The sequence below is a fragment of the Narcine bancroftii genome, chromosome 2, assembly GCF_036971445.1.
Source record: "Narcine bancroftii isolate sNarBan1 chromosome 2, sNarBan1.hap1, whole genome shotgun sequence".
NCBI lineage: Eukaryota > Metazoa > Chordata > Chondrichthyes > Torpediniformes > Narcinidae > Narcine > Narcine bancroftii.
The window spans coordinates 196,853,440-196,877,590 of record NC_091470.1 but is presented as its reverse complement, the minus strand read 5'-3'; the positions used below and the strand labels follow the sequence as shown (position 1 = coordinate 196,877,590).

Below are 24,151 nucleotides of genomic sequence, written 5' to 3'. Positions count from 1 at the left end.
TGTGCATCAGTGAGGCGTGTTCTGTGTTTGTTCTTAATGAAGTTCATGTCAGAAAAGGCTGATTCACAGAGTTAGGTTGAACCAAACAGGCTGGCAACCTTCATAGCTGCAGTGCATATACCAAATTTCCAGACAGAGCCGAAACTCTTCGAACCATCGTACTTCCCCCAGTTGGACATCGGAGAGAGTGGATATGACATCGGCTCCATTCCTCTCGTCTTTAAAGAGTGTTTGAAATAATCATCATTGTTTCTTTCAAAACCCCCCCGCCTGAAAATGCCTTTTTTCTTCTTTATTTCTTCTTTATCAAAAAAATGTGTCGCTCTGGCTGAGGCTTCGGTTGTATTTCGGGAATTTTTTCACCAGCCTCATGAAAAAAGACTGCTGTTTGCCCAAAGCTGCCTTTAAGTCGCGGGCTTTTTCTGCCCATAGTGTGCTGCCCAGTGGGTAGTTAGCAGGGTAGCTTTTGTGACACGTACTGAACTGTCTCTCCACGTTGTGCCGCCTTGCCATTGCCACAGTCGCCCCGCAAATGAGATACACACAGTTTTCTTTCACAGTGAAAATGATGTTTTCTTTCTTTTTTTCTGCCAAGTTTTTGAGAGTAGAAACTGCATTTAGCTCATCATCTTCGCAGCCCCTGCTAGCTTATTCAACAAATGCTGAATAATGTGCACAGTACTGATCTTTGAACCAGACTAGGTCAGAGTTCGTATAATAAACATTTTTATTTAAAATTATTTTTTTATTTACAGTATTTTCGATTTCAAATCTACATCAATGCAAGTGTGATACAAAAAGAATGCCAACACAATTAAATAAAATTTTAGATGGAGCTCATTGGTGACTAGTGCTATTTTTAGAACAGGCCCACGGGCAACTCGTGGTCCCTGCGGGCGAGCTGGTGCTTGCAGGCACCGTGTTGGTGACCCCTGCTCTAACACATTCGCTCACACATATTCCCTTTCTCACTCACTCACCACACTCATTTTAACATACTGTTTTTCTTTCTTTTCTTTGGTTTGGCTTCGCGGACGAAGATTTATGGAGGGGTATGTCCACGTCTGCTGCAGGCTCGTTGGTGACTGACAAGTCCGATGCGGGACAGGCAGGCACGGTTGCAGCAGTTGCAAGGGAAAATTGGTTGGTTGGGGTTGGGTGTTGGGTTTTTCCTCCTTTGTCTTTTGTCAGTGAGGTGGGCTCTGCGGTCTTCTTCAAAGGAGGTTGCTGCCCGCCGAACTGTGAGGCGCCAAGATGCACAGTTAGAGGCGATATCAGCCCCACTGGTGGTGGTCAATGTGGCAGGCACCAAGAGATTTCTTTAAGCAGTCCTTGTATCTCTTCTTTGGTGCACCTCTGTCTCGGTGGCCAGTACAGAGCTCGCCATATAACATGATCTTGGGAAGGCGATGGTCCTCCATTCTGGAGACGTGACCCACCCAGCGCAGTTGGGTCTTCAGCAGCGTGGATTCGATGCTTGTGGATTCTGCCAGCTCGAGTACTTCGATGTTGGTAATGAAGTCATTCCAATGAATGTTGAGGATGGAGCGGAGACAGCGCTGATGCCGGTAGAGGACCCATGATTCAGAGCCGAACAGGAGCGTGGGTATGACAACGGCTCTGTACACGCTGATCTTTGTGTGTTTCTTCAGGTGGTTGTTTTACCAGACTCTCTTGTGTAGTCTTCCAAAGGCACTATTTGCCTTGGCAAGTCTGTTATCTATCTCTTTGTCGATCCTTGCATCAGATGAAATGGTGCAGCCGAGGTAGGTAAACTGGTTGACTGTTTTGAGTTCTGTGTGCCCAATGGAGATGTGGGAGTGCTGGTAGTCATGGTGGGGAGCTGGCTGATGGAGGACCTCAGTTTTATTCAGGCTGACTTCCAGGCCAAGCATTTTGGCAGTTTCCGTAAAACAGGACGTCAAGCGCTGAAGAGCTGGCTCTGAATGGGCAACATACTGTAAACCAATTCTTAATAACACTATCTCTCACACACACACACACACACACACACACACACACACACACACACACACACACACACACACACACACACACACACACACACACACACACACGTACATACCTCTGAACATTCGGGACTGACTCCTCTCTCTGCCCCTGGTGCCTCTGATATACCTGTTGGTCCTGTTTTGTGTGTCCATCTCCCCCTGCCCTACCGGTCTGACGATGAACTGGTCAAGGCTCGTGGCTGATGTTCGACTCTCGCTCCTACTCCTGTTTGCTCACTGCACAGATGGACGAGGATCCCAATAAACAAATGCAGAGGAGGAAAATGGTGCTTCATAAACTGTTGGAGAATGAAAGAGTCTACCTCACCAAGCTGGGTAGCTTATTGTTGGTGAGTGGCGAGAGCTCCCACCGCACCATCCCCTCACACACTCCCGGGGTCAGACAGAGTGAAGCTCCCTCCACACCGTCCCATCACACACTCCCGGGGTCAGACAAAGTGAAGCTCCCGCCACACCGTCCCGTCACACTCTCCTAGGATCAGACATGGAGTGAAGCTCCCTCCGCATCGTCCCATCATACACTCCCGGGGTCAAACAGAGTGATGCTCTCTCCGTACCATCCCATCACACACTCCCAGGGTCAGACATGGAGTGAAGCTCCCTCCGCACCGTCCCATCATACACTCCCGGGGTCAGACAGAGTGATACTCTCTCCGTACCATCCCAAGACACACTCCCGGGGTCAGACAGAGTGAAACTCCTTCTGCACCATCCCATCACACACTCCCGGGGTCAGACACAGAATGAAGCTCCCTCCGCACCGTCCCGTCACACACTCCTGGGGTCAGACACAGAACGAAGCTCCCTCCGCACCGTCCCGTCACACACTCCTGGGGTCAGACACAGAGTGAAGCTCCCTCCTCACCGTCCCGTCACACACTCCCGGGATCAGATGCAGGGTGAAGCTCCCTCCACACTGTCTCATCACACATACCTGGGGCCAGACACAGAGTGAATCTCCCTCCATATCATTCCATCACACATTCCCGGGACAGGGACACTGTGGGTCAGAGAGAGTAAAGTTCCTGGACTTTGTTCCAACTATCCTGTCTGATACTGTCCCCTCCCTGCACTACTCAAGCCACTACAGGTGAACCTGCATGAGAGAGAGTATAAGACCATAAGACATAGGGGCAGAAATAGGCCATTCAGCTTATCGAGTCTGCCCCACCATTTAATCATGAGCTAATCCATTTCCCCTCTCAACCCCACTGCCTGGCCTTCACCCTATAATCTTTGACACCCTGGGTAATTGAGAACCTGTCAATCTCTGCCTTAAATACACTCAATGACCCGGCCTCCACAACCACCTGGGGCATCAAATTCTACAGATTCACCACCCTCTGGCTGAAGAAATTCCTCTGCATCTCTGCTCTTAGCGGACACCAATCCTGAAATTGTGCCCTCTTGTCCTGGACTCTCCCACCGTAGGGAAACAATGTTTCTATGCCTACTCTGTCCACACCTTTCTACATTCGAAATGTTTCATTGAGACCACTCCTCCCTCATACTCCTAAATTCCAACGACTCCAGGCCAAGGGATGTCAGGCGCCCCTCATGAGATAACCCTTCATTCCCGGAATCGTCCTTGTGAACGTGCTCTGAACTTTCTCCAACAAGGGGATTGAAAAAGTCTCAGAGAGCAGGAGGACTAAAATGGAGGGCAAGGGTGGGGGGGGGGGGCTGTGCAATCGCCCCCACCCTCAGCATCTTTCTCTCTCCCCAGCCCTTGCGGCCACTGAAGGCTGCAGCCTATACCTCACAGCCAGTCCTGACCAGCCAGGAGATCCAGGCCATCTTCTTCAAGGTTCCCGACCTGTATGAGCTCCACCAGGACTTCTGCGGGAAGCTGCAGGAGAGGTTGGGGAGTGGTGACCCTCTCCAACCTGTGGCAGATGTCTTTCAGCAGCTGGTAGGTGGCCTTGGGCCCTGGAGAGGGGGGGAGAAGACCCTTCTCTCAACACCCTTCACCCCCCACCTCATCAACCCAACCCCCCCCCTTGAGCAGGACCAACATGCCCAGCATGCCCAGCATGCACTGGGCGATGGGGTCATCTGTTCTGACCCTCTGTGAGGGACCAGAGAACTCTGAGATGTGGAGGGACCCTGCCTCAGTCCACACCTCCACTCCCTACCCAACTCTTCTCCTAGCCTTTCCCCTCCCCTTCTCCTCCTTCAATCCCATTTGTCCCCTCCTTCTCCACTCTCCCCTCCCCCTCTCTCCCACCCCTCCACTACCCTATCTCTTCCTTCCCTCCCCTCCTCTCTCATCCCTCATTTTCTCTCCCCTCCCCTCCTGATCCTTCCCTTTCCCTCCCCATATCCCTTCCCTCAACCTCTCTTCCTTCTCCCTCCATCTCTCCCTTCCTTCTCCCTCCCCCTCTCCCTTCCTTCTCCTTCCCCTCTCCCTTCCCTCTCCCTCCACCTCTCCCTACCCATCTCCCTTCCCTCACAACCTCTCCCAACCCCACTCATTTCCCCTTCCTCCTCTCCCTCCCTCTCTGCCTACCCCTCTCCCAATGTCCTTCCCCTCCCCTCCCCCTCACCTCTTTCCCCCTCTCCCCTTTCCATTCCTTCCCCTCCTTCTCTCTGAACCTCACCTCCCCTCCCCATACCCTACACTATTGCCCCAGACAGTGTGACCCCCCACAATCCTGCCCCCCCAGTCACTGCCTACCTGAGGAAGTGGGTGAGATAGGTGGTTAGGGGGTTGGGACGGGTAGTGAGGGGGTTGGGATGGGTGGGGAGGTGGGTGGGACAGGTGGTGAGGGGGGAATGGGATGGGTGGTGAGGGGGGTGGGACAGGTGGTGAGGAGGCAGGGACAGGAGGGAAGGTGGGTGGGACAGGTGGTGAGGGGTGTGGGATGGGTGAGAAGGTGGGTGGGATGGGTGGTGAAGGGGGTGGGATGGGTGGGGAGGGGTATGGGATGGGTGGTGATGGGGTGGGACGAGGGGTGAGGGGGCAGGGAGAGGAGGGGAGGTGGGTGGAACGTGGTGAGGGGGGTGGGATGGGTGGTGAGGGTGGGTGGGACGGGTGGTGAGGGCGATGTGGGACGGTGTTGAGGGGTGTAGGATGGGTGGGGAGGTGGATGGGATGGGTGGTGAGGGGTGTGGGACAGGTGGTGAGGGGGCAGGGACAGGAGTGGAGGTGGGTGGGACAGGTGGTGAGGGGGCAGGGACAGGAGTGGAGGTGGGTGGGACAGGTGGTGAGGGGTGTGGGATAGGAGAGGAGGTGGGTGGGGGGGTGGGACGGGTGGAGAGGTGGGTGGTACGGTTGGAGAGGTGGGTGGGACGGTAGAGGTGGGACAAGTTAGGAGGGCAAAACACCGAGTGGGACCCAGTCTCTGATGCTCCCTCTCAGGCCAGCGTGCTTGCCTTGCAGGTCAGCCAGTTCGGCATCTACCACGCCTTCGTCAGCAACTGCCCCACCGCAGTGGAGACAGTGGAGAGGTGTGTCCAGAGCAGGGAGCAGTTCCGAATGATCGCACAGGTACTGTCACACACTCCCAGAGGGTCCACTTCCCCCCCTCTCTCTCCAATATCTCTTTCTTTACCTCCCCCTCTCTCCCCTCATGCCCCTCTAAATCCCATTCTCCCTCCCATTCTCTCCACCTCCCTCCCTCTTCTCTCCCTCTCCTCCTCACTCCCACTGCATTACACATACCTCCCCGCTCTCCTTCACCCTTTGCACTCTCCCCCTTCCCTATCCCCCACTCACCCCTCAACACATGCCCCTTCCCCCTCTCCCCCCAACTCTTCCCCCTCCTCTCTCTCTCCTGTTCCCCTATTCTCCCAGATTGGGAGGGAGGAAAGAGGGTGGGAGAGAGAGGGAAGGTGGGAGAGTTCGGGAAAGGTGGTGGGAGTGAACAGTCGGGAACTAGGAGAGGAGTAAGTTAAATTGCTAAAAACCCACAAGGAGAGATAGAGGCAAAGAGAGGGAGGGAGCAGAGAGAGACAAAGCAGGAGATATTTTGAACGAGAGAAGGAATGGAGGGCAGGAGAGAAGGGGTGAGAGAAAAGGAGAGCGGGAAGAGGGGGGGAAGAAGAGGGGCAGAAACATTTTGTCTCATAAATGTCTCATTGAGAACCAATCCCTTCATCCCCAGTCACCTCTCTCTCCACTCCATCCTCTCCTCAGGAAATGCGGCTGAAGCCCTCGAAGGAATCAAAGGAGATGCCTGTGACCACAACTCTGGAGGGTGAGGTTTTAGACTCTGGGATTTGGTGGGAGGAGGTTGGGGTGGAGAACGGGATAGGAGAGTTGGGAGACATGGCTTTGCCTGGTGCCGGGAATGATAGACGGGCGTATATTTTAGTCAGTGCAAGCAGGTACGTGCATAGCAGCTGTGGGAAGGGAAGTGTGTGTGTGTGTGTGTGTGTGTGTGTGTGTGTGTGTGTGTGTGTGCGCGTGTGTGTGTGTGTGTGTGTGTGTGTGTGTGTGTGTGTGTGTGTGCGTGTGTGTGTTTGTGTGTGTGTGTGTGTTTGAGAGAGAGAGGAGAGAGGGGATGTGTGAGACAGGGATGTGTGTGTGAGAGAGGTGTGTGAGTGTGTGTGTGTGTGTGTGTTTGACAGAGAGAGAGGAGAGGGGGTGTGTGAGACAGAGGGATGTGTGTGAGAGAGAGGGGTGTGTGTGTGTGTGTGTGTGTTTGACAGAGAGAGAGGAGAGGGGGTGTGTGAGACAGGGATGTGTGTGTGAGAGAGGGGTGTGTGTGTGTGTGTTTGACAGAGAGAGAGGAGAGGGGGTGTGTGAGACAGAGGGATGTGTGTGTGAGGTGTTTGTGTGTGTGTGTGTTTAACAGAGAGAGAGGAGAGGGGGTGTGTGAGACAGAGGGATGTGTGTGTGAGAGAGGGGTGTGTGTGCGTGTTTGACAGAGAGAGAGGAAAGGGGTGTGTGAGACAGAGGGATGTGTGTGTGAGAGAGGGGTGTGTGTGTATATATATGTGTGTGTGTTTGACAGAGAGAGAGGAGAGGGGGTGTGTGAGACAGAGGTATGTGTGTGAGAGAGGTGTGTGTGTGTGTGTGTGTGTTTGACAGAGAGAGAGGAGAGGGGGTGTGTGAGACAGGGATGTGTGTGTGAGAGAAGGGTGTGTGTGTGTGTGTTTGACAGAGAGAGAGGAGAGGGGGGTGTGTGAGACAGAGGGATGTGTGTGTGAGGTGTGTGTGTGTGTGTGTGTTTAACAGAGAGAGAGGAGAGGGGGTGTGTGAGACAGAGGGATGTGTGTGTGAGAGAGGGGTGTGTGTGTGTGTTTGACAGAGAGAGAGGAAAGGGGTGTGTGAGACAGAGGGATGTGTGTGTGAGAGAGGGGTGTGTGTGTGTATATATGTGTGTGTGTGTGTGTTTGACAGAGAGAGAGGAGAGGGGGTGTGTGAGACAGAGGTATGTGTCTGAGAGAGGTGTGTGTGTGTGTGTGTGTTTGACAGAGAGAGAGGAGAGGGGGTGTGTGAGACAGAGGGATGTGTGTGTAAGAGAGGTGTGTGTGTGTGTGTGTGTGTTTGACAGAGAGAGAGGAGAGGGGGTGTGTGAAACAGAGGGATGTGTGTGTAAGAGAGGTGTGTGTGTGTGTGTGTGTGTGTTTGACAGAGAGAGGAGAGGGGGTGTGTGAGACAGAGGGATGTGTGTGTGAGAGAGGTGTGTGTGTGTGTGTGTGTTTGACAGTGGGAGAGGAGAGGGGGTGTGTGAGACAGGGATGTGTGTATGAGGTGTGTGTGTGTGTGTTTAACAGAGAGAGAGGAGAGGGGGTGTGTGAGACAGAGGGATGTGTGTGTGAGAGAGGGGTGTGTGTGTGTATATGTGTGTGTGTGTGTGTGTGTTTGACAGAGAGAGAGGAGAGGGGGTGTGTGAGACAGAGGTATGTGTGTGAGAGAGGTGTGTGTGTGTGTGTGTGTTTGACAGAGAGAGAGGAGAGGGGGTGTGTGAGACAGAGGGATGTGTGTGTAAGAGAGGTGTGTGTGTGTGTATGTGTGTTTAACAGAGAGAGAGGAGAGGGGGTGTGTGAGACAGAGGGATGTGTGTGTAAGAGAGGTGTGTGTGTGTGTGTGTGTGTATGTGTGTTTAACAGAGAGAGAGGAGAGGGGGTGTGTGAGACAGAGGGATGTGTGTGTAAGAGAGGTGTGTGTGTGTGTGTGTGTTTGACAGAGAGAGGAGAGGGGGTGTGTGAGACAGAGGGATGTGTGTGTGAGAGAGGGGTGTGTGTGTGTATATGTGTGTGTGTGTGTGTGTGTTTGACAGAGAGAGAGGAGAGGGGGTGTGTGAGACAGAGGTATGTGTGTGTGAGAGGTGTGTGTGTGTGTGTGTGTTTGACAGAGAGAGAGGAGAGGGGGTGTGTGAGACAGAGGGATGTGTGTGTAAGAGAGGTGTGTGTGTGTGTGTGTATGTGTGTTTAACAGAGAGAGAGGAGAGGGGGTGTGTGAGACAGAGGGATGTGTGTGTAAGAGAGGTGTGTGTGTGTGTGTGTGTGTTTGACAGAGAGAGGAGAGGGGGTGTGTGAGACAGAGGGATGTGTGTGTGAGAGAGGTGTGTGTGTGTGTGTGTGTGTTGACAGAGAGAGAGGAGAGGGGGTGTGTGAGACAGTGGGATGTGTGTGTGAGAGGTGTGTGTGTGTATATGTGTGTGTGTTTGACAGAGAGAGAGGAGAGGGGGTGTGTGAGACAGAGGGATGTGTGTGTGAGAGAGGGTTGTGTGTGTGTATATGTGTGTGTGTGTGTATGTGTGTGTTTGACAGAGAGAGAGGAGAGGGGGTGTGTGAGACAGAGAGATGTGTGTGTGAGAGAGGGGTATGTGTGTGTGTATATGTGTGTGTGTGTGTGTTTGACAGAGAGAGAGGAGAGGGGGTGTGTCTGTATATGTGTGTGTGTATGTGAGAGAGAGAGAGAGAGAAGGGGGTATCTGTGTGTGTATGTGTGTCAGAAAGGGGGGTGTCTGTGTGAATGTGTGTGTGAGAGAGAAAAAAGAGGAGAGAGGATGTGAGAGAAAGAGGGGGAGAGAGGGTGAGTGTCTGCATGTGGTGTTTATGAATCTGTGTCATTGTGCGTGTGTCTGTGTGGGAGAGAGGTGTGAGAATGAGAAAGAGAAAGAGGGTGATGAGAGAAAGACAGAGGGAGGGAAAGAGTGTGAGAGAAAGAGAAAATGAGAGAATGATAGTGAGATGGAGATAGGGAGAGTGAAATATCGAGGGAGAGAGGATGAGTGGGAGAGAGGGAGTGAGAGAAGTGGAGAAAGGGAGAGGCAGAAATTCAATGAGAGGCAGAGTGTGTGAATCAGTGGAAGAAAGATGGAGGGAGTGTGAGAGGGAAAGGAGCTGAGCAAGGAAGTTTAATGAAGAGGGAGAGCAAGGGCAGAGAATGTGTAAATGAGAGAGAGAGAGAGAGAGAGAGAGAGAGAGAGAGAGTAGACATTTGTGAAGTCAAATTTGGAGCATTGAGTGCAATTTTGGTCACCAAACTACAGGAAAGATCTCAATGATATTGCCTGGACATCAGGGACTGAGTTACAAAGAAAGGTTAAACAGGTTAGGACTTTATTCCCTGGAGCACAGAAGAATGAGGGGAGATTATTACTAGGGGGAATTAGGTCGACTTTTTCCGCTGAGGGTCGGTGACATACAACCAGAGAACGAGGGTTAAGGGTGAAAGGGGAAAAGTTTAGGGGGAACTTCTTCACACAGGGAGTGATAAGGATGTGGAACGAGCTTCCAGTGACATGGTGAATGTGGGCTCAGTTTCAACATTTAAGAGGAATTTGGGCAAGTACCTGGTTGGGAGGGGTGTGGAGGCAGGTCAGTGGAACTAGGCAAAGAAAGGTTTGGCACAGACTAGAAGGGCTGAAGGGGCCTGTTTCTGTGCTGTAATGTTCTATGGGTCTAAGCAGAGACTAAATGAGGGAGAGAATGTGGCGAAGGAGGGATAGAGAGATGTTTCGGGGGTGAAGTGAAACACAAAAGTCTTCAGATGCCGTGACTGAAGTAAAAACTGGAGAAACTCAGCGTGTCACACTGGGCACTTTACACAACAAAGATGGAGACAAATCACCAGCATTTCAGGCCTGAGCCCCGCATCCAGGTATGGACAAAATGTCAGCAGGCCACCCTTTTCAACCACGCCTCTTGTCCATGTGCCTGCGCTCCTCCCCCCCACCCCACCAATTCTAACACCCCCACCAATTCTAACACCCCCCCCCCCAACTCCACCACCGCACCATCTTATTCAGGCGCCCGCCTACATTTTCCCCTGACCTTGATGAAGAGCTTGAGCTCGAAGCATTGGCGATCTATCTTTGCTACGGAAACTACACTGTTTGACCCGCTGGCCTGAGACTTCCTTTCGTGTTTAACTGCAATTAAATTCTCCCCAACAATGGAGACCCTCGTAGATCCCCACATCAGATGCCGCCTGCCCGCTCACTTCGCCGATTTGTATTCCCTCAGCAGAGTGTCTGTGCTCTCATGGCCATGAACTATCTTTCCTGTCCAAATCGCTCCATCACCACCTTCACACCCCCACCCAGTGCCATCACCCAGTACCGTAACTCATGGTGCTACCCCCACCCCCCCCCCAACATGGACCTCCTCCTGTACCAGACCATCCAGAATCCTTAATAATGTTTTTTGTACTAATGTTACCCCATAATTCCTGTAGATCACTGAATGTAATGGTGACAGTCATGAGATAAACAACCAGCAAAATTAAAATTACACCTTTAAAATACAATATCATATGACTTCATTCTCCGTAATGTTATCGATCTCGGTTTACCAACACTAATGACCACAATATTGTGGCTGAAACCCCAGAGCATTGAGCAAAAGCAGTGACTGTAAAAACACCGGCAGCAACAAAAACAACAGCACTTGCTGATGGGTGTGTGCGGACGGAATCATGTGATTCGAAGCACCATTGTCATCGGGTCATAACAACCGGAGAATGTTAGAAGGTTCAAAGAGTAAATGAGCATCAAATTTTAGCATCGTATATTGATAAATGTTCACTGGGGTGGCAAAAACTGTTTTTGTTCTTATAAAGAGCAACAGGAATATATTTTTATTAAAAATAAATTTCTGCTGAATCACTGCAGAAATTTTATAGATTGTCATTTTGGGGTCGCTCCTTCTGATGGTGTCACCTGGTGCGTGTGGTCTGCATCCCCCTAGTGATGCCAGTGCCCGACCTGCACAAGGACCCAACCTTTTGGCTGTTCCAGCAGCTGATAGGTTCCAGGTTTGCTGGTAAAAAACAGTTCAACAAAACTTTCAAAGCTTTTGTGATTTTCCAACAGCCCTACTGCTCCAGCCGGTGAACCACATCACCAAAGTGACATTGCTCATAAGGGTACGTAATAGTTTCACACCTCCAATCATTGGTCGTAGCAGGCGGTTCAGGGGCATTCCGAGCAATCTGTCCCCATGCTCCTGACACCAGGCAAGGGAATGGGGTTGGAGTGAAGATCCCCAGCACACTCCATTCACTGACTCCCCGGGTCAGACACAAAGTGATCTCCTTCTGCACCGTCCCATCATATAATCCCCGGGATTGGACACAGTTTGAAGCTCCCTCCACACTGTCCCATCACACATTCTGCACCGTCCCATCACACACTCCCAGTGTAAGACAAAGAGTGAAGCTCCCTCCGCGCCGTCCTGTCACCAAACTACCGGGGTCAGACCCAGAGTGAAGCATCCTCCCCACCATCCCGTCCACACATTCCGGGGGTCAGACAGAGAGTGAAGCTCCCTCCGCACCGTACAATCACACACTCCCGGGGTTAGATCCAGAATAAAGCTCACTCCGCGCCGTCACATTACACACTCCCGGGGTCAGACCCAGAGTGAAGCTCCCTCCGCACTGTCTCGTCACAGACTCCCGGGGTCAGACCCAGAGTGAAGCTCCCTCCACACCGTACCATCTCACACTCACGGGGTCAGACCCAGAGTGAAGCTCCCTCCGCACAGTCCCATCACCACATTCCCGGGTTCAGACCCAGAGTGAAGCTCCATCCCCACCGTCCCGTCCACGCACTCCCGGGGTCAGACACAGAGTGAAGGTCCCTCCCCACCATCCCATCCACACTCTCCCGGGGTCAAACACAGAGTGAAGCTCCCTCCACACCATCCCATCACACACTCCCGGTATAAGACCAAGAGTGAAGCTCCCTCCGCACCGTCCCGAAACCAAACTCCCAGGGTCAGACCCAGAGTGAAGCATCCACCCCACCGTCCCGTCCACACACTCCGGGGGTCAGACAGAGAGTGAAGCTCCCTCCGCACCGTCCAATCACACACTCCCGGGGTCAGACCCAGAGTGAAGCACCCTCCACACCGTCACATTACAAACTCCCGGGGTCAGACCCAGAGTGAAGCTCCCTCCACACCCTCCCATCACACACACCAGGGGTCAGACCCCGAGTGAAGCTCCCTCTGCACCGTCTCGTCACACACACCCAGGGTAAGACCCAGAGTGAAGTTCCCTCCCCACCGTCCCGTCACCACACACCCGGTGTCAGACCCAGAGTGAAGCTCCCTCCACACCCATCACACAGTCCCGGGGTCAGACCCAGAGTGAAGCACCCTCCGCACCGTCCCATCACACAATCCCAGGGTCAGACCCAGAGTGAAGCTCACTCCGCACCGTCCCATCACACACTCCCGGGGTCAGACCCAGAGTGAAGCACCCTCCGCACCGTCCCATCACACAATCCCAGGGTCAGACCAAGAGTGAAGCTCCCTCCACACCGTCCCGTCCCCACACACTCCCAGTGTCAGAAGCTGAGAGAAGCTCTCTCCGACCGTCCCATCACACACTCCTGGGGTCAGACCCAGAGTGAAGCTCCCTCCGCACTGTCCTATCACACAATTCCGGGGTCAGACCCAGAGTGAAGCTCCATCCGCAACGTCCCGTCATCACACACCCGGGGTCGGACCCAGAGTGACGCTCCCTCCACACCGTCCCGTGACCACATTCCCGGTGTCAGATACAGAGTGAAGCTCCCTCCACACTGTCCCAACACACACTCCCGGTGTCAGACCCAGAGTGAAGCACCCTCCACACCGTCCCATCACACACTCCCGGGGTGAGACCCAGAGTGAAGCTCCCTCCGTACCGTCCAATTTCACACTCCCTGGGTTAGACCCCGACTGAAGCTCCCTCCACCCCGTCCCGTCACCACACCCCGGGGTCAGACCCAGAGTGAAGCTCCCTACCCACCGTCCCATCACACACTCCCAGTATCAGACCCAGAGTGAAGCACCCTGCACACCGTCCCATCACACACACACACAGGGTCAGACCCAGAGTGAAGCTCCCACCACACCGTCCCATCACAACACTCCAGTTGTCAGAGCCAGAATTAAGCTCCATTCGCACCGTACCGTCACCACACGCCGGAGTCAGACCCAGAGTGAAGCTCCCTCCAAACCGTCCCATCACACACTCCCGGTGTCAGACCCAGAGTGAAACTTCGTCCACACCATCCCGTCACGCACTCCCGGGCCAGACCCAGAGTGAATCTCCCTCCACACCGTCCCATCACTTACTCCCGGGGTGAGATCCGGAGTGAAGGTCCCTCTGCACCGGCCAAACTCACAACCCTGTGGTGAAAACCGGAGTAAAGCTCCCTCCACACCGTCCCATCACACACTCCCGGGGTCAGACTCAGAGTGCAGCTCCCACCACACCGTCCCATCACACACTCACGGTGTCAGCCCAAGAGTGAAGCTCCCTCCGCACTGTCCCATCACACATTCCAGGGGTCAGACCCAGAGTGAAGCTCCCTCCCCACCGTCCCGTCCACTCACTCCTGGGGTCAGACACAGAGTGAAGGTCCCACCACACCGTCCCGTCCACACACTCCCGGAGTGAGACACAGAGTGAAGCTCCCTCCACACCCTCTTATCACACACTCCCGGTGTCAGACCCAGAGTGAAGCTCCCTCCACACCGTCCCATCCCACACTCCCGGGGCCACACCCAGAGTGATGATCCCTCCACACCGTACTGTCACACACTCCCGGGGTCAGACCCAGAGTGAAGCTGCCTCCCCAATGTCCCGTCACCACACTCCCGGGGTCAGTCTCAGAGTGAAGCTCCCTCCCCACTGTCCCGTCACCACACAATCCCAGTGTCAGAAGCTAAGTGAAGCTCCCTCTGACCATCCCATCACACACTCCTGGGGTCAGACCCTGAGTCAAGCTCCCTCCACACCGTCCCGTCCCACACTTCCAGGGTCAGACCCAGGGAGAAGGTCCCTTCACACCGTCCCTTCACACACACCCTGGGTCAGTCCCAGAGTGAAGTTCCCTCTGCACCGTCCCATCACAGACTCCCGGGACAGACCCTGAGTGAAGCTCCTTCCCCACCGTCGCATCATCACACTCCAGGGATCAGACCCAGAGAGAAGCTCCCTTCCACCGTTTCGTCACCACACACTCCTGGGGTCAGACCCTGAGTCTAGCTCCCTCCGCATCGTCCCGTCACACACTCCCAGGGTCAGACCGAGGGAAAATCTCCCTCCACACTGTCCCTTCACACACTCCCGGGGTCTGTCCCAGAGTGAAGCTCCCTCCGCACCGTCCCATCACACACTCCCGGGACAGACTGAGAGTGAAGGTCCCTCCACACCGTCCCGTCCACACACTCCCGGGGTGAGACACAGAGTGAAGCTCCCTCCACACCCTCTTATCACACACTCCCGGTGTCAGACCCAGAGTGAAGCTCCCTCCACACCGTCCCATCCCACACTCCCGGGGCCACACCCAGAGTGAAGGTCCCTCCACACCGTCCCATCACACAATCCCAGGGTCAGACCCAGAGAGAAGCTCCCTCCGCACCGTCCCGTCACCACATTCACGGGTTCAGACCCAGAGTGAAACTCCCTCCCCACCGTCCCGTCCACACACTCCAGGGGTCAGACACAGAGTTAAGCTCCATTCGCACCGTACCGTCACCACACCGCGGGGTCAGACCCAGAGTGTAGCTCCCTCCACACCGTCCCATCACACACTCCCAGTGTCAGACACAGAGTGAACCTCCGTCCACACCATCCCGTCACGCACTCCCGGGGTTAGACCCAGAGTGTAGCTCCCTCCACACCGTCCCATCACATACACCCGGGGTGAGACCCGGAGTGAAGGTCCCTCTGCACCGGCCCAACTCACAATCCCATGGTCAAAACTAGAGTGAAGCTCCCTCCACACCGTCCTATCACACACTCCCGGGGTCAGACACAGAGTGAAGCTCCCACCACACCGTCCCATCACACACTCACGGTGTCAGCCCCAGAGTGAAGCTCCCTCACCACCGTCCCGTCCACACACTCCCGGGGTCAGACACAGAGTGAGGGTTCCTCCACATTATCCTGTCCACACACTCCCGGTGTCAGACCCAGAGTGAAGCTCCCTCTATACCGTCCCATCACACACTCCTGGGGTCAGACCCTGAGTCAAGCTACCTCCGCACCGTCCAGTCCCACACTCCCAGGGTCAGACCCAGGGAGAAGCTCCCTCCACACCGTCCCTTCACACACACACCCTGGGACAGACCCAGAGTGAATCTCCTTCCCCACCGTCCCATCACCACACTCCAGGGATCAGACCTGGAGAAAAGCTCCCTCCCACCGTTTCGTCACCACACACTCCTGGGGTCAGACCCTGAGTCAAGCTCCCTCCGCACTGTCCCGTCCCACACTCCCAGGGTCAGACCCAGGGAGAAGCTCCCTCCACACTGTCCCTTCACACACTCCCGGGGTCTGTCCAGGAGTGAAGCTCCATCCGTACCGTCCCGTCACCACACCCCGGGGTCAGACCCAGAGTGAAGCTCCCTCCATACCGTTCCATCACACACTCCCGGTGTCAGACCCAGAGTGAACCTCCGTCCACACCATCCCGTCACGCACTCCTGGGGTCAGACCTTGAGTCAAGCTCCCACCGCACCGTCCCGTAACACACTCACGGGGTCAGACCCAGGGAGAAGCTCCCTCCACACTGTCCCTTCACACACTCCCGGGGTCTGTCCCAGAGTGAAGCTCCATCCGCACCATCCCATCGCACAATCCTGGGACAGACCCAGAGTGAAGGTCCCTCCACACCATCCCGTCACGCACTCCCGGGGTTAGACGCAGAGTGTAGCTCCCTCCACACCGTCCCATCACATACAGCCGGGGTGAGACCCGGAGTGAAGGTCCCTCTGCACAGGCCCAACTCACAATCCCGTGGTGAAAATCAGAGTGAAGCTCCCTCCTCACCGTCCCATCACACAATCCCGGGGTCAGACACAGAGTGAAGCTCCCTCCACACTGTACCATCACACACTCCCGTGTTCAGACCCTGAGTGAAGCTCCCTCCGCACCGTCCCGTCACCAAACTCCCGGGGTCAGACCCAGAGTGAATCTCCCTCCACACTGTACCATCACACACTCCCGTGTTCAGACCCTGAGTGAAGCTCCCTCCGCACCGTCCCGTCACCAAACTCCCGGGGTCAGACCCAGAGTGAATCTCCCTCCGCACCGTCACATTACACAATCCCGGGCTAAGACCCAGATTCAAGCTCCCTCCACACTGTCCCATCACACACACCCGGGGTCAGAGCCAGAGTGAAGTTCCCTCCACACCGTCCCGTCACCACACACCCGGTGTCAGACTCAGAGTTAAGCTCCCTCCACACGGTCCCATCACACACTCCTGGGACAGACCGAGAGTGAAGGTCCCTCCACACCGTCCCATCACACAATCCCAGGGTCAGACCCTGAGAGAAGCTCCCTCCGCACCTTCCCGTCACCACATTAACGGGTTCAGACCCAGAGTTAAGCACCCTCCACACCGTCCCGTCCCCACACACTCCAAGTGTCAGAAGCTGAGTGAAGCTCTCTCCGACCGTCCCGTAACACACTCCTCGGGTGAGACCCAGAGTGAAGCTCCCTCCGCACTGTCCCATCACACAATTCCGGGGTCAGACCTAGTGTGAAGATTCATCCGCAACGTCCTGTCACCACACACCTGGGGTCGGACCCAGAGTGACGCTCTCTTCGCACCGTCCCGTGACCACACTCCCGGTGTCATACACAGAGTGAAGCTCCCTCCACACCTTCCCATCACACACTCCCTGGGTGAGACCCAGAGTGAAGCTCCCTCCGTACCGTCCCATTTCACGGTCGCTGTGTCAGACCCAGACTGAAGCTCCCTCCACACCGTTCCATCACCACACCCCTGGGTCAGACCCAGAGTAAAGCTCCCTACCCACCGTCCCATCACACACTCCCGGAGTCAGACCCAGAGTGCAGTTTCCGCACCACTGTCCCGTCACCACACTCCAGTTGTCAGACCCAGTGTGAAGCTCCCTCCATACCGTTCCATCACACACTCCCGGTGTCAGACCCAGAGTGAACCTCCGTCCACACCATCCCGTCACGCACTCCCGGGGTCAGACCCAGAGTGAAGCTCCCTGCACACAGTTCCATCACATACACCCGGGGTGAGACCCGGAGTGAAGGTCCCTCTGCACCGGCCCAACTCACAATCCCATGGTCAAAACCAGAGTGAAGCTCCCTCCACACCGTCCTATCACACACTCCCGGGGTCAGACACAGAGTGAAGCTCCCACCACACCGTCCCATCACACACTCACGGTGTCAGCCCCAGAGTGAAGCTCACTCCGCACCGTCCCAACACACACTCCCGGGGTCAGACCTAGAGTGAAGCTCCCTCCCCACCGTGCCGTCCACACAATCCCGGGGTCAGACACAGAGTGAAGCTCCCTCCATACCGTTCCATCACACACTCCCGGTGTCAGACCCAGAGTGAACCTCCGTCCACACCATCCCGTCACGCACTCCCGGGGTCAGACCCAGAGTGAAGCTCCCTGCACACCGTCCCATAACATACACCCGGGGTGAGACCCGGAGTGAAGGTCCCTCTGCACCGGCCCAACTCACAATCCCATGGTCAAAACCAGAGTGAAGCTCCCTCCACACCGTCCTATAACACACTCCCGGGGTCAGACACAGAGTGAAGCTCCCACCACACCGTCCCATCACACACTCACGGTGTCAGCCCCAGAGTGAAGCTCACTCCGCACCGTCCCAACACACACTCCCGGGGTCAGACCTAGAGTGAAGCTCCCTCCCCACCGTGCCGTCCACACACTCCCGGGGTCAGACACAGAGTGAAGGTCCCTCCGCAACGTCCCATCACACACTGCCAGGGTCAGGCACAGAGTGAAGCTCCCTCCACACCGTCTTATCACACACTCCCGGTGTCAGACACAGAGTGAAGCTCCCTCCACACCGTCCCATCACACACTACCGGGGCCACACCCAGAGTGAAGAACCCTCCACACCGTACCGTCACACACTCCCGGGATCAGACCCAGAGTGAAGCTCCCTCCACACCGTCCCATCACATACACCCGGGGTGAGACCCGGAGTGAAGGTCCCTCTGCACCGGCCCAACTCACAATCCCGTGGTCAAAACCAGAGTGAAGCTCCCTCGACACCGTCCCATCACACACTCCCGAGGTCAGACACAGAGTGAAGCTCCCACCACACCGTCCCATCATACACTCACGGTGTCAGCCCCAGAGTGAAGCTACCTCCCCACCGTCCCGTCTACACACACCCGGGGTCAGACACAGATTGAAGGATTCTCCACATTGTCCCGTCCACACACTCCCATGGTCAGACACAGAGTGAAGCTCCCTCAACACCGTCCCATCACACACTCACGGTGTCAGCCCCGGAGTGAAGCTCACTCCGCACCGTCCCAACACACTCTCCCGGGGTCAGACCTAGAGTGAAGCTCCCTCCCCACCGTGCCGTCCACACACTCCCGGGGTCAGACACAGAGTGAAGGTCCCTCCGCAACGTCCCATCACACACTGCCAGGGTCAGGCACAGAGTGAAGCTCCCTCCACACCGTCTTATCACACACTCCCGGTGTCAGACACAGAGTGAAGCTCCCTCCACACCGTCCCATCACACACTCCCGGGGCCACACCCAGAGTGAAGATCCCTCCACACCGTACCGTCACACACTCCCAGGATCAGACCCAGAGTGAAGCTCCCTCCACACCGTCCCATCACATACACCCGGGGTGGGACCCGGAGTGAAGGTCCCTCTGCACCGGCCCAACTCACAATCCCGTGGTCAAAACCAGAGTGAAGCTCCCTCGACACTGTCCCATCACACACTCCCGAGGTCAGACACAGAGTGAAGCTCCCACCACACCGTCCCATCATACACTCACGGTGTCAGCCCCAGAGTGAAGCTACCTCCCCACCGTCCCGTCTACACACTCCCGGGGTCAGACACAGAGTGAAGGATCCTCCACATTGTCCCGTCCACACACTCCCATGGTCAGACACAGAGTGAAGCTCCCTCAACACCGTCCCATCACACACTCCCGGTGCCACACCCAGAGTGAAGATCCCTCCACACCTTACCGTCACGCACTCCCGGGGTCAACCCAAAGTGAAGCTGCCTCCCCATCATCACGTCACCACACAATCCCAGTGTCAGAAGCTGAGTGAAGCTCCCTCTGACCGTCCCATCACACACTCCTGGGGTCAGACCCTGAGTCAAGCTCCCTCCGCACCTTCACATTACACAATCCCGGGCTAAGACCCAGATTCAAGCTCCCTCCACACTGTCCCATCACACACACCTGGGGTCAGACCCAGAGTCAAGCTCCCTCCACACTGTCCCATCACACACACCTGGGGTCAGACCCAGAGTGAAGCTCACAACGCACCGTCCCGTCACCACATTCACGGGTTCAGACCCAGAGTTAAGCACCCTCCACACCGTCCCGTCCCCACACACTCCAAGTGTCAGAAGCTGAGTGAAGCTCTCTCCGACCGTCCCGTAACACACTCCTCGGGTGAGACCCAGAGTGAAGCTCCCTCCGCACTGTCCCATCACACAATTCCGGGGTCAGACCTAGTGTGAAGATTCATCCGCAACGTCCTGTCACCACACACCTGGGGTCGGACCCAGAGTGACGCTCCCTTCGCACCGTCCCGTGACCAAACTCCCGGTGTCATACACAGAGTGAAGCTCCCTCCACACCGTCCCATCACACACTCCCTGGGTGAGACCCAGAGTGAAGCTCCCTCCGTACCGTCCCATTTCACGGTCCCTGTGTCAGACCCAGACTGAAGCTCCCTCCACACCGTTCCGTCACCACACCCCTGGGTCAGACCCAGAGTGAAGCTCCCTACCCACCGTCCCATTACACACTCCCGGAGTCAGACCCAGAGTGCAGCTTCCGCACCACTGTCCCGTCACCACACTCCAGTTGTCAGATCCAGAGTTAAGCTCCATCCGTACCGTCCCGTCACCACACCCCGGGGTCAGACCCAGAGTGAAGCTCCCTCCATACTGTTCCATCACACACTCCCGGTGTCTGACCCAGAGTAAACCTCTTCCACACCATCCCGTCACGCACTCCCGGGGTCAGAACCAGAGTGAAGCTCCCTGCACACCGTCCCAATCACATACACCCGGGGTGAGACCCGGAGTGAAGGTCCCTCTGCACCGGCCCAACTCACAATCCCATGGTCAAATCCAGAGTGAAGCTCCCTCCACACCGTCCTATCACACACTCCCGGGGTCAGACACAGAGTGAAGCTCCCACCACACCGTCCCATCACACACTCACGGTGTCAGCCCCAGAGTGAAGCTCACTCCGCACCGACCCATCACACACTCCAGGGGTCAGACCTAGAGTGAAGCTCCCTCCCAACCGTGCCGTCCACACACTCCCGGGGTCAGACACAGAGTGAAGGTCCCTCCGCAACGTCCCATCACACACTGCCAGGGTCAGGCACAGAGTGAAGCTCCCTCCACACCGTCTTATCACACATTCCCGATGTCAGAAACAGAGTGAAGCTCCCTCCACACCGTCCCATTACACACACCCGGGGCCACACCCAGAGTGAAGATCCCTCCACACCGTACCATCACACACTCCCGGGTTCAGACCCAGAGTGAAGCTCCCTCCACACCGTCCCATCACATACACCCGGGGTGAGACCCGGAGTGAAGGTCCCTCTGCACTGGCCCAACTCACAATCCCGTGGTCAAAACCAGAGAGAAGCTCCCTCGACACCGTCTGATCACACAATCCCGAGGTCAGACACAGAGTGAAGCTCCCACCACACCGTCCCATCATACACTCACGGTGTCAGCCCCAGAGTGAAGCTACCTCCCCACCGTCCCGTCTACACACGCCCGGGGTCAGACACAGAGTGAAGGATTTTCCACATTGTCCCGTCCACACACTCCCGTGGTCAGACACAGAGTGAAGCTCCCTCAACACCGTCCCATCACACACTCCCGGTGTCACACCCAGAGTGAAGATCCCTCCACACCTTACCGTCACACACTCCCGGGGTCAACCCAAAGTGAAGCTGCCTCCCCACCATCACGTCACCACACATTCCCAGTGTCAGAAGCTGAGTGAAGCTCCCTCTGACCGTCCCATCACACACTCCTGGGGTCAGACCCTGAGTCAAGCTCCCTCCGCACCGTCCCGTCCCACACTCCCAGAGTCAGACCCAGGGAGAAGCTCCCTCCACACCGTCCCTTCAGACACACTCTGAGATAGACCCAGAGTGAACCTCCTTCCCCATCATCCCATCACCACACTCCAGGGATCAGACCTAGAGAGAAGCTCCCTCCCACTGTTTCGTCACCACTCACTCCTGGGGTCAGACCCTGAGTCAAGCTCCGACCGCACTGTCCCATCACACACTCCCAGGGTCAGACCCAGAGAGAAGCTCCCTCCACACGGTCCCATCACACACTCCCGGTGTCAGACCCAGAGTGAAGCACCCTCCGCACCGTCCCATCACACACTCCCGGGATCAGACCCAGAGTGAAGCTCCCTCCACACGTCCCATCACATACACCCGGGGTGAGACCCGGAGTGAAGGTCCCTCTGCACAGGCCCAACTCACAATCCTGTGGTCAAATCCAGAGTGAAGCTCCCTCGACACCGTGCCATCACACACTCCCGGTGTCAGACCCAGAGTGAAGCTCCCTCCACACCCATCACACAGTCCCGGGGTCAGACCCAGAGTGAAGCACCCTCCGCACCGTCCCATCACACAATCCCAGGGTCAGACCCAGAGTGAAGCTCACTCCGCACCGTCCCATCACACACTCCCGGGGTCAGACCCAGAGTGAAGCACCCTCCGCACCGTCCCATCACACAATCCCAGGGTCAGACCAAGAGTGAAGCTCCCTCCACACCGTCCCGTCCCCACACACTCCCAGTGTCAGAAGCTGAGAGAAGCTCTCTCCGACCGTCCCATCACACACTCCTGGGGTCAGACCCAGAGTGAAGCTCCCTCCGCACTGTCCTATCACACAATTCCGGGGTCAGACCCAGAGTGAAGCTCCATCCGCAACGTCCCGTCATCACACACCCGGGGTCGGACCCAGAGTGACGCTCCCTCCACACCGTCCCGTGACCACATTCCCGGTGTCAGATACAGAGTGAAGCTCCCTCCACACTGTCCCAACACACACTCCCGGTGTCAGACCCAGAGTGAAGCACCCTCCACACCGTCCCATCACACACTCCCTGGGTTAGACCCCGACTGAAGCTCCCTCCACCCCGTCCCGTCACCACACCCCGGGGTCAGACCCAGAGTGAAGCTCCCTACCCACCGTCCCATCACACACTCCCAGTATCAGACCCAGAGTGAAGCACCCTGCACACCGTCCCATCACACACACACACAGGGTCAGACCCAGAGTGAAGCTCCCACCACACCGTCCCATCACAACACTCCAGTTGTCAGAGCCAGAATTAAGCTCCATTCGCACCGTACCGTCACCACACGCCGGAGTCAGACCCAGAGTGAAGCTCCCTCCAAACCGTCCCATCACACACTCCCGGTGTCAGACCCAGAGTGAAACTTCGTCCACACCATCCCGTCACGCACTCCCGGGCCAGACCCAGAGTGAATCTCCCTCCACACCGTCCCATCACTTACTCCCGGGGTGAGATCCGGAGTGAAGGTCCCTCTGCACCGGCCAAACTCACAACCCTGTGGTGAAAACCGGAGTAAAGCTCCCTCCACACCGTCCCATCACACACTCCCGGGGTCAGACTCAGAGTGCAGCTCCCACCACACCGTCCCATCACACACTCACGGTGTCAGCCCAAGAGTGAAGCTCCCTCCGCACTGTCCCATCACACATTCCAGGGGTCAGACCCAGAGTGAAGCTCCCTCCCCACCGTCCCGTCCACTCACTCCTGGGGTCAGACACAGAGTGAAGGTCCCACCACACCGTCCCGTCCACACACTCCCGGAGTGAGACACAGAGTGAAGCTCCCTCCACACCCTCTTATCACACACTCCCGGTGTCAGACCCAGAGTGAAGCTCCCTCCACACCGTCCCATCCCACACTCCCGGGGCCACACCCAGAGTGATGATCCCTCCACACCGTACTGTCACACACTCCCGGGGTCAGACCCAGAGTGAAGCTGCCTCCCCAATGTCCCGTCACCACACTCCCGGGGTCAGTCTCAGAGTGAAGCTCCCTCCCCACTGTCCCGTCACCACACAATCCCAGTGTCAGAAGCTAAGTGAAGCTCCCTCTGACCATCCCATCACACACTCCTGGGGTCAGACCCTGAGTCAAGCTCCCTCCACACCGTCCCGTCCCACACTTCCAGGGTCAGACCCAGGGAGAAGGTCCCTTCACACCGTCCCTTCACACACACCCTGGGTCAGTCCCAGAGTGAAGTTCCCTCTGCACCGTCCCATCACAGACTCCCGGGACAGACCCTGAGTGAAGCTCCTTCCCCACCGTCGCATCATCACACTCCAGGGATCAGACCCAGAGAGAAGCTCCCTTCCACCGTTTCGTCACCACACACTCCTGGGGTCAGACCCTGAGTCTAGCTCCCTCCGCATCGTCCCGTCACACACTCCCAGGGTCAGACCGAGGGAAAATCTCCCTCCACACTGTCCCTTCACACACTCCCGGGGTCTGTCCCAGAGTGAAGCTCCCTCCGCACCGTCCCATCACACACTCCCGGGACAGACTGAGAGTGAAGGTCCCTCCACACCGTCCCGTCCACACACTCCCGGGGTGAGACACAGAGTGAAGCTCCCTCCACA

General features: G+C 56.3%; 1 protein-coding gene across 2 annotated transcripts in view; it reads left to right on the top strand.

Moving 5' to 3' along the window:
* LOC138754919 (active breakpoint cluster region-related protein-like) overlaps positions 1 to 24,151 on the top strand; it is a 212,474-nt gene that overhangs the window by 64,259 nt on the left and 124,064 nt on the right. For both annotated transcript variants that reach the window (XM_069919933.1, XM_069919934.1), the window contains exons 3-7: positions 2,258 to 2,362; positions 3,760 to 3,945; positions 5,416 to 5,523; positions 6,172 to 6,232; positions 11,306 to 11,358. In XM_069919933.1, coding sequence (XP_069776034.1) covers positions 2,258 to 2,362; positions 3,760 to 3,945; positions 5,416 to 5,523; positions 6,172 to 6,232; positions 11,306 to 11,358 — 513 coding nt within the window. The remainder of the gene's footprint in view (positions 1 to 2,257; positions 2,363 to 3,759; positions 3,946 to 5,415; positions 5,524 to 6,171; positions 6,233 to 11,305; positions 11,359 to 24,151) is intronic.